The sequence below is a fragment of the Besnoitia besnoiti genome, chromosome XI, assembly GCF_002563875.1.
Source record: "Besnoitia besnoiti strain Bb-Ger1 chromosome XI, whole genome shotgun sequence".
Classification (NCBI taxonomy): Eukaryota; Apicomplexa; class Conoidasida; order Eucoccidiorida; family Sarcocystidae; genus Besnoitia; species Besnoitia besnoiti.
The window spans coordinates 903,112-920,754 of NC_042366.1; the positions used below are offsets into that span (position 1 = coordinate 903,112).

General features: G+C 57.0%; 3 protein-coding genes across 3 annotated transcripts; 1 reads left to right on the plus strand and 2 right to left on the minus strand.

The window, feature by feature from the left end:
- Positions 1-709: 709 nt before the first annotated feature.
- BESB_020120 (uncharacterized protein) lies at positions 710-1,872 on the minus strand (the record flags this gene model as incomplete). Its single annotated transcript, XM_029360721.1, has 2 exons — positions 710-1,054; positions 1,582-1,872. The coding sequence occupies 2 exons, from the start codon at positions 1,870-1,872 to the stop codon at positions 710-712; spliced, it is 636 nt and encodes a 211-aa protein (XP_029216080.1).
- Positions 1,873-6,242: 4,370 nt separating this feature from the next.
- Positions 6,243-9,178, plus strand: BESB_020130 (uncharacterized protein; the record flags this gene model as incomplete). Its single annotated transcript, XM_029360722.1, has 3 exons — positions 6,243-7,574; positions 8,131-8,503; positions 9,048-9,178. The coding sequence occupies 3 exons, from the start codon at positions 6,243-6,245 to the stop codon at positions 9,176-9,178; spliced, it is 1,836 nt and encodes a 611-aa protein (XP_029216081.1).
- A 1,553-nt stretch (positions 9,179-10,731) lies between these two features.
- On the minus strand, positions 10,732-17,049 carry BESB_020140 (uncharacterized protein; the record flags this gene model as incomplete). The annotated part of the gene is made up of 12 exons (XM_029360723.1): positions 10,732-10,815; positions 11,185-11,241; positions 11,570-11,827; positions 12,184-12,267; positions 12,766-12,991; positions 13,519-13,596; positions 13,994-14,163; positions 14,377-14,478; positions 15,088-15,318; positions 15,558-15,685; positions 16,173-16,214; positions 16,743-17,049. The coding sequence occupies 12 exons, from the start codon at positions 17,047-17,049 to the stop codon at positions 10,732-10,734; spliced, it is 1,767 nt and encodes a 588-aa protein (XP_029216082.1).
- Positions 17,050-17,643: the final 594 nt, after the last annotated feature.

Consider the following 17,643-nt stretch of genomic DNA (forward strand, 5'->3'; position numbering starts at 1 on the left):
AGGGAGGGCTGTGCTAACTCTACACCCACCATTACAGTGGTGAGAGCGCTTGATTCACGCAACGCGATAAAAAACGCAGTCTTGAGCAGGGAACAGTGCGTGTGGCGGATGCCTGTCAAAGGCCTTGAGGAGAGTCCGAATGCACTAATTACGAGGATATTCAAACAAAGAAGCAAAACTGACACGAAAGACAAGGTATTTCCAGGACGGGAACGAACTGAAAAAAGTGCGACAAGTCGACGATTGCAGACGTAGACGCTTCCTGCAGAAGTCCGGGATGATGCTGCCACAGCCGCTAGCATAGGATGTGCCCGCACATCCTCCCTTTTGGGCACGCAACGGGTCTCTTTCGGAAACCTACCTGGAGACCCCACTGGCGCATTGCCAGAATGCTTCCGGATGCGGCAGTGAGCTTCGAGTTTGAACAGATTTCCTTCAAATGATCTTGACAAGAGTTCTAGACAGTTGTGGATCGCTCCAGCACGGAGGCGACGGATCCCCCGTATCACACGCGGGGTTCGTTGCAGCCAGAAAATAAAAAAACGGGTGGTTCCGACCTTTCTGCGCACTTCGCCGAGGACGAAGAGTCCAAATACACACCCGACACAAATGTGTGCATGTTTCTCAAGTTTTAGGAAGAACGGGCACTGTTCAGAAGGCGTTGCAGGAGACACGAGAGACCGATTCAGCTGCTACACAACAACTGCATTCAGCCCCACAGTCTCCACAACCAGCTGAAAAAGCCGCCGCTGCGTTTCTCTGGAAATGCGTTGCGCTGTCCCCTGCGGGCATCGCCGGTCTTGGAGGCGCTGGCGGGAGAGTGCGCAGACGACACGCGGCCGCTGTTTGCAGCAGCTGAAGAACGAGAAAGAGCCATGGTGGCAGTCGATTTCTCGGGAGAGGTTCCTGCTGGCGACTCGAAGTGAGCCTCGTTTGTGAAAACGCCCCCGTTTTCAGCAGCTCCCTGCGAGCCCTTGCCTTCACGGGTTTTGATGGCCTTGACAAGCGATGCCTTCGAGGGCTTTGCCGGGGCCTTGGGGGACTTAGTCTTCTTCTGAAGGGAGTGCAAAACACGCACAGTGGGCGTAACACACGGATTTCCATTCGGGACTGCATATTGCCCCCGACAGATTCCCCAGTCACATGGTGCTCTCCTAGATCCCGAAGGTCGAGGCCACATGCTACGTTACTTAGAGAAGTGTGCACAAGCAAAGGGCGGACGTCTTCCCCTTAAGGGCATGGCAGGTGATTCCAGGGATGACACAGTGCGGCGACCACTCTGGAATGCACGGCATATCTCCTCAAAGAAATCCCTCAGGATATGCTTCTTCGAACTTGATCACATACGCCCAACTTTCCCAATTCCGCCTTTCTATGCATCGCGGGGATTCATGCCGTATTTGCTCTCGAAGCAGCAGAATTGGGTTCCACCTCCCGCGCGGTTAGGGATTAGGATCGCGGATCCCACGCGCCTTTCTTTGCACACAGACCAATCCTGATCAAAGTGAATTCTCTGTATTCGTGTGTGTGATGGGGGCACGGGTTGTGATACGCGGATCCGAATTTGCGGAAGTATCTTACGCTGATCGCCTTCTTGCTAGTCTTCTTGGAGGCTGAAGCTGCAGGCTGCTTCGCCACCGCGGCCTGCTTCGAGGATGCACTGCTCGCTTTGCTGGTTGCGGTGGCGATGGACTTTTTCGCTGCAGAGGCGACTTGATTCTTTTGTCGATCCATGGAAACGTTGGCCGCCGGCTTTTTCTTGACGACGAGGCGAGTTGCCGAACTTTTGTTGGTCCCGGGGCCAGCCGAGGCAACAGCGGATCCCGCCTCCGCTTGCCTTTGGCGCAGTCGTCGAGAAGCAGAGACGCGCATTTTCGCAAATTCCAGAAAAAAAGTATCCAGTCCGAGGAGGCGAGTTCGTCCACACCCGCCCGGTCGAAGCAGAGCGGCACGGAACGGAACCTCGTCGGGAGGCGCAGCAGGGTGGAACAGCGGATCCGGCCTGGGAACCCGGACTGGAGAAGACAGTTGCGCCGATACGAGCGTCCTTGCTATCGGGGATTTACGGAGAGAACTGTAGAGGCTTGAAAACGCAAGATGTCAAACACAGAAAATGTTTCCTCGGAGAAAAGATGCCAATGGATGTGCACCCAGCGATTTTGTGCGCAACGGAACGCGCGATGCCTCCTTGCGAAGAGCAGTAGAAGACCCGTTCTCCTGGAATGGCGGCGGCACAAGGGCACGCGCGTGAATGCGCCGGCATTCAGCGCAGCTCGCGCGTTCACATCGGCTCCCAGCCGCGCGCGGTACAGGAGATGCACGCATGGTGGCACTCGTCCACTGCCTCTACGCGTCCCCGACTCGGTCGCCCTCGAAAAATTTGTGCAGAGGACGCCGACGAAACGCGGTCCGCGCAGCCAGCCTTCAGTTGCGGAAGCACCCACCAAGGACAAGCTTTTCAGCAGAGCTCCAGCGCGCAGCGACAGCGTTCTTGCACGATATGTAGCGATGTACGCACGAGTTTCAGGCTCATTGACAGAGAATATTTCAGTTGGTGCTGGAGTAGCCGAGGGGAACACAGAACTGCGCGTTTCGCAAACGCCGTATGTAGCCCAGCCAGACAGAAGCGCGTCTGTGCTGTCACTACTAGTTAGCTTTTGCCCCGGCACTCGCCGAATTTCCCGTCTACACGGTGTCCTCTGTTCGCCTCCTGGGGCCCCGGACGACTCCACTGCGTCAAAGTTTCCGGGCGATGGTACTGGTCGCCAGAGACCCACAGAAACACTGTGGCTGTTGTTGTCGCGCGTTTCAGGCGAGGGAACCGCGCGTCCTCCCGAGGCCGTGGAAGGCCTCTGGAGCTGCTGTCTCTGAAAAGCCGCTTGCGTGCGGACATGTATGCTATCCCCCGAATACGGTGGGAAGGGATATCTGTTGCTCGATGTGGGAAGTCGCTGTAGATGGAGGCGATTGGTGAGCGCTGACAGGTCGGTGGCTACCCGGGGCCCACATGCGCTTCAACTCGAGAACGCAGAGTATACCTCACCGTGTGTATTTGAATCTTTTCTGAGAGCACAGCCACTTGGCCAAAGAAAGGCATTTGGGGGGAAGACGGCAGTGGGAGACGATGACAGTCCCGCAGCGGCGCCTAGACTCCACGCGACAAATGAATCAGAGGGCGACGCGTCGTGTCTCCTAAAAGCGTGCGCGCGCCCGCTCAGTTAAAAAGGATGTCCGCTACGGAAATGAAGTAGTCTCAGTGAGAACAGCTGTTTCTCAAGTCCCGCCATGGTACGTTACCGGCATTTGAGCTCCCTGGGCCCGTGTGCACGGACGTGCTGTCATACAGCGTTAGCCAGTCGCCGATGGTAGTCCACAGGCGTATGCGGGTTGCATTCCCACGCAATAACTGCACGTCCCAAGCAGGCACCAAAATATGCGCAGCAGCCGATTCTGGAAGCGTGGCACAGCTGTATACCGTGTAGATCGGACACGTTCGGGCACTGTTCTCAGAACGGCCGAAGTTCATTGTCTTCCGCTGGCAGCCATATCCCAGAGATAATCTGCTGAAATTATATACCTCCTTTTAGCAGGCAGGCTAGTCCTCCACTTCCGCCAATAGCGGCGCGATGATGCCGTCCATGGGCAGTACAATGATACGACTCCGGAGTACAATGTGTCATTCAACTTGAATCGCTGCGGGAGCGAAGCGTCACTGTGGAGAGACCCTTTCGCATATCTGTATCCCATAACGGGGACCACCTTTTGTATTCTTCGAACTATGCTGTCTTTTTTCCTAGTGGACCAACAAGAGTCCGATCCGTGTACTCCGTACGGGCTAACATCACAGAGGCGACTATCAAAGTGCGTGCCATAATACTCGTCCATACTGCCTACAAATGCTGATTTGTCAGAAATATACGCTGGCTAAACGGCAGATTGTGGGAAGGACAGAGGCGAAAGAGAAGACACAAATAGACAACGCAGTAACCACCAATCTGTCAGAAGCGTGAAGTCAGCCAGCTATACGTTCAACAACCACTGACCCACACGCCTTCAGGCAACGCCCAATCTTCAAACTCCACCCTTGCTGAATGAGCCCAGTGCATAGACACAAGTAAGAGTTCTAGAAACATATGTAGCGGAACGATAAGTATAGGGACGGATTCTGAGCAGAGGGGATCTAAGCGGCTCTTTACACAAGGACTCGTGGCGTGCCGTGGTAAAGATTCACAGGTTGCTCGTGCCGCTGTGTGCAGCGGTCTCGTGCACTTGCTTCACATAAAGTGAGACACTCTGGTTTCGTAGGTTTCTCGATGGTACAAGCCTCTTATGCGGTAGCAGTGCCACCGTTGATAATGTGATCGCTTTTGAGCCAGCACACAGTAACAGGCTCTTGGGTATTTTATCTTACGTGCTTACAGTGCCCCCGCAACCGCAGTGGTGTAAGCATGGAAGGTTGCACACCACCGCCAAAGTCGCTGCGTCGCCCCCCCATGGCATCCTACCAGCAATGAGCAGCTGCTGAGAAATGCAACGCGGGAGTAAACAGGACTTGCGGCACGTCTGTTCGAGACCGCCCCTTGTAGCCCCCGTCACCTCTTGGTCATGCAGATCCGTCTCTGCTTTGTGGATCGCTTCGCCTCTAAACGAGCGCAGACGTGGCAGCGGCGGTACTTCAGTATATGGAGGCAGACACGCCATGTTGCCAAAATGCTCGTCGAACTGTGTCACTATCCGGTGTGCTCTATTTCGATATCGCTGAGGAGCTCGGGAGCTTACATCGACCACATCGAAAGTTCCGACAACCAAGAAATGCAATGCCGGGACGTTACCGCACAGCCTTTCTACATATGCAAGCGCCACTCTGATGCGGCGTCGCCGCATGAAAATCAAACGTCAAGGCAGCAAGACGAAACCGAGCTGGGTAACTGCCCATGTTTCCCGAAGTATTCAAGAGTATTCGCGATGATTTGTATTACGTTTACGCAGGGACTCTACGCCTGTTGCCAGGGAGCATTGATTGCTGCGCTTGTGGTCGTTTCAGTATCGGACGAGCACACTCATGACATCATGCCACGCCTCGCGAGCGTCCAATACTTTCTTTCGTGGATCTCTCTGCTAGCACCTTCTTCGCTTCTCTATTTCTCTTGCTCCTTCGTCACACTCAACTATATCCTCCAGTTTCAGTGTTTGAGTTGCGTCCGCTTCCCTGTCGCTGCTTCATGAAAACCCCCACTGTGCATATCTCTTCGTCTTTGAATATGGCTAGACCGTGACCAACAAACCGTCACAAACAACACCAAGCACATGACTGCATTGAGAGCACTTGAGTCACGGCCTCAGATCGAAGAGACACAGAGTGCGTTCTGCTGCATTTTTTCCTGTGCGCCGAGACTTTCTCGATTTCATCACAGCAGCACACACACGGCCCTCCACGACGAACGATGCGCCACTTCTGTGCATCATCTCGTGGATTATCGAGGAACGAAAAAGTTTCGGTCCACTTCTTCACCTATCTTAATCGAGAAAAGGTGGCTGCCTGAAGCTCCGCGTCGCGAAGCTGGCGTCGTACGCCTGCTTGAGTGTGTAGACGTACCTTTGCACATCAGACGGCGAAAGCAATTTTCCCCTGCCATGACCAACAGCTCTGCGCAAGGTCACAACCATACGTATAATGCCACGAAAGCGGCACTTCTTCATCGGGAAAGAGATACATGATTTGGTAAGCACATGGCAGACGACGTTTTCCAGTGATCCGGGGTTCAGCCTACTCGTCCACATACTCGTCGCACACATGCAAGCGCATGCGTCGGTTCAATGCATGCCTTCTTTGGTTGTGGAAGTTTCGGATTATTCACGTTTCGTCCTTCCGAGATCCTTTCTTGTCTTTGAATTCATATCCACAGTCCAGTCCGTCAAATAACGCCATATTTGAGAGCTTTGGCGTTGTGGAGAGCCTAGCGCGCCGGCAATGTGAGTCGCGCGTTCGCCGAGATTCCTCTGCGTTCAAACTAGGTTGCTCGACGTGGCGTCTTGGAAAAAGAAGCGTACGCACCAATTGGCCTGTACCGATTCCATTTGTTCCTTTCTGTGAGGCTACCTGTCAGTGGACTCTGCAGCGCGTTTCCGCGCTTGAATCCCCTCGCCTCGCGTTGGTCACGGCTCGCGAGAACGCCGACGCGGCCTGTCACTTGGGGTCGCGGAACGGTAGTCACAGAGATCTGCACAGCCGCACGGGAACGATGAGACCCATTGCCTCGATTCCTGTGTTCTTTTCTCTTCCGCCCTCGCCTCGCTGGACGTCCTGCAAAAGGCCCGCACTCTCGTGGACGCGGCCGAAAGGCACGCGGTCGCCGCTGTGGGCGGCGGACCGGGAGAGACGCGAGGCGCAGCTGGAAAGTCGAGAAGAACGCGGGTCCCTCTCTTTCGAGTCTCTTGCTTCAGGAGGCGCCAAGGGCCGTCATGCTGCGCATGCAGGGAATATGCGAAGTCCACCAAGACTCTCAGGCGCCCCGCGCGAGCGCGGCTCGACCGGGGACGTGATTTCGCTAGAGGCCTCCTCTCCGTTTCCAACCTCAGCGTTCTCCGCGAGCAGCACGTCGTCGCGGTCTCCTCATGGCTCCGGTGCGCCCTCTTCCAGTCGTCCACCGGCTCGCTGCCTCCCTTGCTCGCGCCTGCGCGGCCTCGCACGTCGCAGCGAGCCGCACACCCCGGCGTCTGTGACCGCATGGGACACTCCACAGCCTGATTCTTTTTTCAGGGACTCCTCTTCTCCTATGAGGATCTGTTTTTGTTCGTCCGGTGCTCGGTCTCTCCACTCCTTCGTGTCTTCCTCTGCGTCTGCTCTTCATCCGGCGCCTGCGGCAGCTTCCTCTGCGTCGCGCCCACCTGCCTCGTCGGCGTCGCGGTCGGCCGTAGATGAGGAGAGTTCGGCGTCGGACGCGTGCTGTTTTTCGTTTGCTTTTCACAACAAAAAGTTGAATTTCTGTGTGACGAGTGTGGACGAAGACAAAGTGGAGGGCCGGCAGTCGGCGACCAGCTTGGTTAAGGACTTGGTGCGCTTCGAGCCCGACATCGTGTTGCTTTCTCTCGGCTACCTGGACTACAGCAAGATCCTGCAGAAGCACAGCAAAGAGGCGCTGCTCAAGCGCGGAAAGATGGACGCCATCGACGAGGCGCTCATCGCCAGCGTCCCGTGCGGCGCTTACGTGCCGCTTCTTCAGCGAGTCTTCCTCCTTGACCTGCCGCACTTCTGCATCGGCCGCTCGAAGCTGTCTGACATCAGCGCCTTGGCTGAGCGTCTCTTTTGGCTTCCCTTCGAACTCTACAGACTCCTGGGCAGCCTCCTGTTTGGGAAGGCCGTGATGATCAACTTCCAGCGAACTGGAGTCGTGAGCGGGAGGCGGATGTCCAGCGGCCTGGCAGAAACCGAGAAAGAGGCGCGCGAAAAGGCCCTCGCGCCCACCTTCTACCGCACATTCTACGAAGACAGCCCGCGGTTCATGGCTCTCAAGACGCACCACTACCTGCAGACCTGGACGAAGTCGCCCTTTGCGAGGCTGGAACCGAAGCAGGTCGGCGCCTGTGGGCCGGCGGGGCGCGAGGGCGTCTCTCTCTTTTCGGTTCGCGGTTGCGTCCGCGGCGTGTCCTTTTCAGTTTTTGTTTGTTCTTCTCGCAACTGCATTTTCTCCGCCGAGATGGATGTGCGCCGCGAAAGGCAGCTGTGCGCAAGGCGTTGCCGCGCCTTTCTACCATGGAACGACGAGCGCCTGGCTCGGTGCGCTGGTCGGTTCCTACTCTCTCGTCGTCTGGTCTCCTTTGGCGTGAGACAGTTTGGTCCCTATTTGCTGCCGTATAACCTGCTTGAGTTAATTTTCTTACAAGCGGCTTTCGGCGTGACTGAAGTGTCGATCTCCGTCGCCTGCTCGTGCGCTTCGCCTGCGTGTCTGTCGTGGCGCGCTTGCCCAATTGTGTGGCTCCGCGGAGGCGGCGTAGGCGCCGGGCGCGCCTCCTGGGGGCTGCTGTCTCCGTGTTTTGTCTCTTTTCGAAGGCTGAGAGGGTCGTCTCCCTCCTCCTCCTGCGGCTGGGCACGACATGCGCGCCCTGCATGCAGTGATGTCCTCTGTGCAGGAATGGAAGGATCGCGACTGGCTGACGTGGATTTTGTTTGGGCGCTCGCGAGCGGAGAAGAAGCTGCGGACGGATGCGAAGGAGCTGGAGCACGCGTTGCTGGCGGACTTCCCTGCGGCGCTGCGGAAGAAAGACTCGTGGAACGTGCTGGTCGTGGTCACCGACTCGGCGCACCTCCAAGTCGTCAAGCACCTCAAGGAAATCGCGCAATGGAAGAACGAAACGCCCTTCTTCGTCGAGATGCATGCACTCGAAGACACGTATACCGCGGCCTACTACGCCGTCATCATCGTTTACATCTTTGGGCCTGTCATCCTGCTTCTCGAACAGACCTACAAAGGCATCCGGAAGCTCTGCCGGTTCCTCAAAGAACGTGAGGAGCAAGCGGCTTCCTGCGAGCCTCGGTGTAGCGCGCTTCGCAGGGGAAAGTAGAAACTCGCGCTGACAAAGATGCAGGCGCGCGGGCTATAGGAAAGCAACTGCGCCGCCGTGCAAAACACATACTCCCCATTACACATACATTACATAGATATCTACACATCTGCATATATATATATATATATATATATATATATACATAGATTCATACGTATATGCGTAGCTATTTACTTGTGTACATATATATATCCTTACATACATACATCCATACATATATATACAAACATACGTACACACATACGTAACACCATATACATACATATATATACATATATACACATATATACATATATATACACACATACGCGTGTACATATTGGGACGCATACGCCGCCCACACGGACGTCCGATGCTCAGCAAGAAGTTGTGCAAAATTGTGGAGTCAGCGGCTTTGCGCGCAGAATCCATTTTTCGAAATGCATCTTTTCTCCCCACCGCTCCGCACAAACTGTTTCGCTCGTGTGTGCTGCGCGCTTCAGAGAGCCGAATATCTGTGGGCGGCGACGAGTTTCTCGACTTCGAGGAGAAAGGAGAGGCGAAGGGAGAGGGAAAGAAATCCGGCAAGCTCAGCGGCCTGTTCAGCGTGGGGGCTTTCTCCTCTCGAGACTGATTTTTTTTTGCCCTTTCTGTCCCGGGGCGGAAACCGAAACTCGAGAAAGATAGACTTCCTAACGCAGCACTGCCTCTCTTGCTTCAGGGAAAGCGCTGCAAAGCCGGCGACGAGAAGCGCCCTGGGATGCAGACACCCGTATTCTCGTTACTCTTCTGCATCTCCTCGATCCTCTTTCGAATTTTCGACGTCTGCAGAACGCGCAGCCTGCGTTGTTGAAATTCGCGGCTTTGCCGCCTTTGTCGCATGATGAGCCCTGAGCCTCTCGTGATCATCTGCGCGTCTCTCCCGCGGGCTCCGCACCGCTTTACGTCGCGTTCGACGTCTCTTGTGCGTTGTCTGCCCCTGCTTCTTCATCGTCCGCGCTTGCAGTGTCTCCCTCCACACAGCTGACAAAACTCTGTTCCCCCTATGTATACATCAAGCCCGCCTTCCCCGAGAAGCTCGCTGCACTGAAGCTTGCTTCCTTCCAGTCGGGCACCGCCCAGACTCGCCCAGCGCCACTCGCGCGCTGTGATGGCTTTCAAGCGAACTCAAAGACGAACTGCATTCACTGTCTGGTCAAAAACCTTTACTAGCCACGCGTTCGCGGATCTGCAGAGCCGGCTCTCGGCCGCCCCTCCGGTGTCGCAGTGAGATGAGTGAACTGCACGACACATCGAGCGGCGGTCCTGTGGAGTGGGGTTCCATTCCAGTTCTGCCGCGCTGCGGGCCTGACGACTATCGCTCGCCGCCTGCTGCCGACACGCATGGAGAGAAACTGAACAACTAGACCCTCTACGGAATTATCGGCGCCTCTGCCGACGCGTGCGAATCTGCGGCTGGCGCGCTCTAAATCGGCGTCGTGCTGTCGCTCCGCTCGCCGGCGTACCGATAGGCACAAAGACGAGAAAGTTGCGAGGCGTCCGCGGCCTCGCGTGTGCGCGAGGCGCCTTACAGACCCTAACGGAGGAAAGTGAAGCGTGTGCTTTTTCAGAGCGCGCTCAACTGCGCTGTGGGACGCCGCGGCACTACACGCGCAAGAGAGCTGAGTTCTGTTGAGCAACGAACTCGCTGCGACGCAAGACATGCGCGCGGCGCACTTCCCGCGGCTGCGTGAGAGGTGCACGCGGCGTGAAGTGAAGCGAGAGCCGCTCGCGACGTCATGCGAAACCACGTCGCATGCAGCGAACTCTGAAAAAATCACGCGCCGTCAGAGGCCGCTCGCGGAGCTCCACACATCAGTCGAATAAGAGAAGGTCCATCTTGTATAAAAATATCAACTGCCTACGTGCATGCAAACAGGCCCCACTACATACGCCCACCGGTACTTATGTGCACCTGTATACAACTATATATATCCATATGTATGTATCCACTACCAAGCACCACTTCAGACCGCACAGATATATGCGCATGCATGCACATATAAATATATACATGTATGTATATGCATCGCATTTCAGGCAAGAGATGACGAAGAAGAGGACTTTCGCCGATGCCGCGCAGCTCATCGGCAGCGGATTTTTCGGGCGGACTCGACGTGACCAAGGCCGGCGACGGCATTTCGTTTGTCACATGCGATACTCCGGCTTCAGAATGATGAATTTCTGCTTGTCCTCTGTAGTCTCCATCTTGCAAATCTTGTGCACCACTTGCTGGAGAAAAAAACCCGAAAGAAAAGAGACAAACTGATGCTCCTTCCCGCGAGAAACTCAGAGAGAGCGCGTGAGCCTGCACGCCCGCAGAGCCCTCAGAGCAAGCGCCTCTCTGCGCTGGAGACGAGAAAAACGACTCCACGATCACGAAAAGCCCGCATGCCAGCTGCAGAGAACAAGTCGTCCGCGTCCATCGCCCGATCTACTTCCACCCCCCCCCCCCCCCTGCGAACTTGTTTGATCAACAGATCCACAAAAAACCACACGATCGATAGATAGAGAGTCAACAACGGAGCTAGGAAACGGCGAAGACAACCCATGGAAGAATGGAACCGAGAAGAAGAGAGAAGAATTGTACACCGCGCTCACCTGGATTTTTTTGAACTCTTCGTTCTTCTCCTTCACCTTGAAGGCGCTCATGAAGTGCTGAAAAGACACAGCCGCGGAAGATCGCAACACGCTTCTTCGATCGGTGAAGCCAACATGGACTTGCAGTCTCTCTACTCGAGGAATCCGACAAGGAGAGACACCGCGCCAACTCTACGAAATGCTCGTATGTTTCTTGATTTGAGCTTGAAACATCATCTGTTTCTGTCAAATAAGCCAGTCTCCTAGGTTTTCGGCGCCGTTTTCTCTTTCTGGGTTGGGCGTCACTCTCTCGAGCCTGCCGCAAGCTCTCGCGGCGCCGTTTCTGTTCCTTCCCCCTCCACTGACGCGGCGAGTCCCGTGCGCCTGCCTGTCTCCGCCGCCTCACCTTGACTGTCATGCGACCCATGTGCTGCTGCATGATACGAATCACGCGACTCTTGAGGTCCGCATCGTCTTCTGCGGCCTTCGGCGCCGCGCTTTGCACGGCGCTCCCGCCAGGCTTCACCACCGGCTTTCCGCTGGGCGCGGCGCTGGAAGCAGACACAGAGGACGGCGGCCGCGGGGAAGAGGACGACGCCGAGGCCGCGCCTCCGACCGCCGGCGCGCCTGCCGCAGCCGCAGTCGCGCCTTCGCCTTCTTCGTTCTGCATAGAGATAGAGTTGCGCACAAAGTCGCGCTGCTGTGAGCGCCGAGAACGGATGCAACAGAGAGAGAATGCGAGAGACGCCTGCGCCTCGCAGAGTTGACTGGATGCCGGCATCGCTTGCTGAAGCATCGAGAGCCCCACAGAAAGAGACACAGAGACACAGGCCCGCGGAGGCGGAGGGGAGCCCTCCCCTCGCCGGCCGCAGCGGCCTGCGTGCGCATGACTGGCAGCGGTATTTCAGCTGCGAAGCTAAGCTCCGCGTCAGTATCCAGTGGCAGCTGCACTCTCTCAATCTCAGTTGCTTTGCGCCCACCCCCCGCCGCCAAAATCAGCCTTTTCTTCGCGCCACTTACCTCTTCTCCCTCGTCCGACTCGAATTGGTGCAGCTCGTCGTCGGCCTCGTCATCCTTGGCTTTGTCGAGAAGCGTCTTCATTTTCTGCAAGCCCAGAGACACACGCCAACGAGAGATTCGCCGCGCACGAGAGCGAATCTGAAACGCCCCTTCTCTCCTGTGCGCGCACTGCGTCCTTCCCATGACGCCGCCCGCCAGGCGTCCACGGGGCCTCCGGTACCGGCCGCGCCTTGCAGTGCGGCGAGGGCGTAAAGAAAGAAGAAGCCATAAACCCGTCCAAGTTAGAGAGTCCTCTGGGTACAGCTTGCACTGTAACTTACTACTGTTCCTATTATCTGACTTGTTTTCCCAGGCGTTCCTTCGCCCACCCCCTTACATCGCCCCTGGCTGGAGGGAGAGACCACCCGTGTTGATCCATTCGAGGCAAAGTAGAGGGCTTCCCGCCGATTTACGATTTACGACGACGGCATCTGTCTCGGCAGGCTTTCGTCGCACATGCGTACTCGCCACCCTCCCACCCCCCCGTCGTCTTGGTGTTTTCCGCGAATTTTCTCTACTTTTTCCACTTTTGCGCGTGCTCACCTGGCCGTAGTTGGTCAGGTCTGCCGCGTCGGCGACGCCCGCGGCGTCCTCGTCGTCTGTGACCACGAGGTCTTCAGCGGCCTCGTGACCCGCGAGCAAGTCCTCGCCTTCCGCGCCCTGTTGCTGCTTCACTTCGGTCGCCACGTCCTCTTCGTCGTCGCTCCGCTCGCCCTCCTCGAAGTCCCAGTCGACTTCCGCCTGCCGCAGCGCCGTCACGCTCAGCGCACTGAAGCGAAAAGCCACGCAACACGTGGAAGACAGAAAAGTCGCCGTTCCCCGCTCCACACCTCTCACACAACCGCCAGCCCCCCATACAGCCAACGCGCAACCTCGAAAACCGAGAACGCAGACTTTGGATGACTGCAACGTGCAGGCAATCTGAATTCATCTTATAACTGCGGTTTGTCTGCTGCGAAGGGAGCTGAGGAGTCAAGTCGGTACAAATCGTACAAGGATGACTTATCTCCATCTGTACATCAAAGCCGAGACCTCGTCTCTCTCCGCTAGAAGCCACGCACGCAGAGCGACGAGCTTGAGAAAGCGAAAGCAAACTCCGCGCAAACGCAAACCCCACACGACAGCAACTCCGCGCGCCTTCTTCCGCGGCAGCATTCCAGAAAAAGACCTCAGCACGCGACGACCCAAGCTCGCGGCTCAAACATCCGCCGATCCACGCGCCGACGCAACAGGGGGAAGGAAGTTTGCATCAACACGCCTTCTCTCTCTCTTCAGGCGGCGCCGACGCAGACTTACGAGTCGATGTACTCGTTCAGCTTTTGGTTGTGTCCAGCCTTCTGCCGCAGTAACTGCTTCATTCTCTTCTGCTTCTGCCTGAAAACCCGAGACACACGAACGGAGAGACAGAAACGCATACCTGAAGAAGGTGGACACGCTCGAGGGAGAGAAATCAGCCGCGGAACGCAAAGAAAAGACGCGCGGCGAGCGAATAGAAGTCGCGCGCAGAAGACGCGAAGAGACCCCACAGGCGCGACAGGCGCGTCGCGGCAGTCGCAAGTATAGAGACCAACACCGCACACAATGCACGACAGACACCAAGAGAGAGAAGCAGAGATAGCGAGAGAGAGAAATATGACGCAGCGAGAACGTTCTTTTTTGTTTCTTGCGTTTCCGAAAAGCCAAGCGCCTCGCGGCGCCGCGTTCCAGCGGTATCTTGGCAGCTCTGGGCCTTCGCCCACCCCGGCTGCTGTCTATTTCTGTTTCGTCTCACCTTCTCAGGCCCAGATCGTCGTTGTCTCCGTCAGGAGAGCCATCTCTTTTCGCGCTCTTCGCCGAGTCCTTCGCGCCTCGCTCGCCCTCCTCGTCGCTCTCGGCGCCACCCCGCCGCAGCTGCGCCAAGCGGGCAGCCAGCGCGGCCTCTTGCGCGGCCTTTGCGCGACTCTGAGTGTAAAAAAAACACAGAAAAAACAAAACATAACGCCAACAGAAGCTCAGGAGACGCAGGCGGAACAACCAAGGAAGCCAACACACACACACGAGACTGCATCAGCAAGACAACGAAGGACGCGGAGAGAGAAGGGAGACGCGCCACACCCTACACTTGAACCAACGCAAGAGAGGCAGACAGACGCGCGCAGCGCCCATCCTGCGTACCTGATACTCTGCGTCTTCAGCCGTTGGCACTTCCTCACCCTTCGAGACGACAGTCCTGTCGAAGTTGAGCCAGCCGCTGATCGGCAACACCTCCACAAACTCCTAAAGAGGCACAAAAAAAAGGCGAGGGTTTAGGGTTAAGGGTTCCCGGGGAGTGTAGCTACAGTTTTTGTTACCTGATTGGTACTGCATACCTGGATAAAACCAAGAGCAGCCATACACCTACAGTTCTTGTAGTTGCATGGGTAGCCGTGTTCACTCAAATCGAAAAAATAGACATTAGAGCTCGTAGAGTACTGAAGATGACTCCGGTGCGACACACGCACGCGGATTGGTTGCCGAGGCTTGAAGACTCGATGCATACTCGACGGAAAACACGAAAAATGCAAACAAACACAGGCACCAAACAGCGTGCAGAGGCTCCTCCGGCCTCAGCCACGTCCCACAGAAAGAGGGAGAAGGACCAAACGCCTGAGACACAGTGGAGACAGCGAGAAAAGCGAAACGCACGACGGAAGCCTCCCCGAACTCTCACCGAGGCACCGAAGGCGGCAGATGTCTCCACTGATACACGCGCAGAGGCACGGCAGCAAACGCAGAAGCCGAAAGCTGATCTGTGCATGTCGACCATATCTACATCCACAAATATATATGTTTGTATACGTGTATTTATATGTAGGCGACCACGTGAGAATCTTTGCATCCACGCACCTTGCCTTGCACGAGGAGGAAGAAGCAGTCCGCGTTGACGTCGTTGGGTTTCGAGACGAAGACTTTTTGCTTCTTTCGCGTGTTGAGGTCGTCGCCCTCTTCTCGCGGCCGCCGCGACGAGCCGTCTTCTTGTTTCTCATCCTTCAAGTCTGAAGAGTCGCTGATGCGCCACGGAGCCATCTTCTCTCCCTCAAGCCGCAGCTGCGTGTTGCCTTCTTCGCCCACAGGAAGCTGAAAGCCAAGCGCGACAAAAAAACACGTACTACCCAACTCGAGCAGAGTCTTTTTCAGGCGCCCCTACTCTGCGCCTTGAACGCCACCGCTGCAAAACTGTCTTCAAAGCCTGTCGCGCCCTCAACGGCCGCGCCCACGGCGCCTCCTCCGGCGACGGCGCAGGCCTCGGCGCCGCGGGGAGCAGATAACGGTGTGGAGGCCGAGGCACCATAGCCTGAAACTCGAAACAAACTTACGATAGGAATATCTTGCTGAATTGTGATGGGCGGCGACAGCGCGGCGAGGTCGTCGGGAAGCCGCGCGATGAGAAGCGGCCGCGAGCGGTTCAAGCCACTCAACCGCAGCCTGTCGCGGGGTCGGGCGACTGAGAAAGCAAAGAGAAAGCGACGAACGAAGAGGCAGTGCAGAGAGAGCGAGCGACGAAATCCTGGACGCCAGGGCGCGCGCACAGACCGCGAGGCGGGAACGGGTGTGGCGCGTAGGAGGGAAGCAGGGGGGATACTAGAGCTAGGTTGATGAGAGAGGACATACCTACTAACAAACCACCGGCTTCGGATGGGATTACTTTTAGCACCGCATAATATGCTAACAGCGACAAGAAGAGCGACGACGAGGCGACATCGCAAAAAAACGCCTCAAGCCTCGCTCCTCCTTGCCCAGATGTCTCCTCTGTGGTCGCTGGTGAACCCTAAACCCTAGCTCGGCCTCAATGAAAGGGCACCACGCGCGGTGCGACGCACGCGACGAGGATGGAGACGAGCGAGAAGACGACAGAAAACCAGAGGAGTGAGACGACAAGGCGTGGCGACCGAACGAAGGCGCGTTCTTCGGGACTCGAAGAAAGCACTTACGGCCTGAGGCGAAGAGGTTCTGTACTTGCGTTTCGAAGGGGACTTCCGGCCTCGCGTCGGCGGCAGGCGCCGCGGCTTCGTCGCCCTGCAGAGAAGCAAGAAAAAACAGCGACGCGAAAAAAAGGCAATAAATCATAAAAAACCCGAGAGCAATCCACACAGACGGCGACAAGGCCAGTCAAAGGACAATACCGCGACCCTCCCTCCCCCCCACCCCCCTCGCCTCGAAGCTCCGCCACAGCAGGCGAGGCAATGAGGACGAGTTGAAGAAGCACAAGGCACTCGCGTTTCTTTGTCACAGAGTCGAGACACGTTCCTTTCTTGTCCTTCACAGGGTTCTGGTTGTCTCCCCCGCGCACATTCCTGGACTCTTGCCCCTGCGAGGACGCGCTGCAGCGCTTCTTTCCTTCCTCCTAGCGCCTCAGCAAGACTCAACTTCCCTCCCCCCTCTATCTCCCGGTCGCTTCGCTTCAACCCGACTTGCAGGCCCCGCCTCATGCGGCTCGCTCGCCCTCTGCCGCGCGGGCGCCTTCTGTATCCGGCAGTCGATCCGCGTGGGACGTGCCCTACGTCTCCGCGCGTTTGCGCCTCCCTCGTTTTTTTTCTCGCCAGCGCCTTCTTCTTCGGCCGCGTACCTTGTCCCCCGAGGGCCTCGTCTCCCTCGTCTGGCGTCGAACGCGTCTCGCGGCTGCAGCGCGCCGCGTGCGCCGAGCGGCGTGGATCCTGGCAGCGGTCGCCTCGGAAGCGGAATCGCCTGCTCAGCCTCGTCGCGGAATTCGTCGCGCGAGAGCGAGAAAGGCTGCCGGCGGAGTCGCGGCGTCGGACCCAGCGGACCGCCCGCCGGGCTCGGGCGCGACTCTCGACTTTTAGTCAGCATGAGACCCAGACAAAAAAAAAGGGGCAACAGAAGAGGGCGCCTCTTCACGCACGCGCGACCGTAAATGTCGCCAACAGGCTGCGTTCGCGAGACGCACTGCCCACATGCACACGGCCGCCTCACACGCTAGCGACACGCGGGTAGGAATTCAAGAAGACGGGTGCGGCAGCGAGACCGCGGAGGACGCGTGGAATACCGAGAGACTGGAGGCGCGTTGCAGAAAGAGAGACTGCGAGGCGGCGCGTCTGCCCGCCTGAGCGCGCCTCAGGAGACAACGACCGAGAGAAAGTGGGGCTCGAGAAAGAAAACTGGAGAGGAGGTTTAGAGTTGCGAGGCGAGGTTCGAGGCGCGGGAAGACGCTCTGGAGTGGATTTGCAGCAATGCCGCGGGCGGCATAGGAGGCGCTGGTGAACACAGAAGCGTTGCGAGTCTTTCTTTTTACTGGAAAGCAGCTCCGCGCCCGGCGCTGGGCTTCCGCTCTGCGCTGGCCTGTGTGTCCGCGCAGACGCCTGCGAAAAAGGCAGTTCAGAGCTCAGACCGACCCCGATTCGCTCTTTTCGTGCGTGTGAAAACAGCATTCCAAGGCGGGAAACG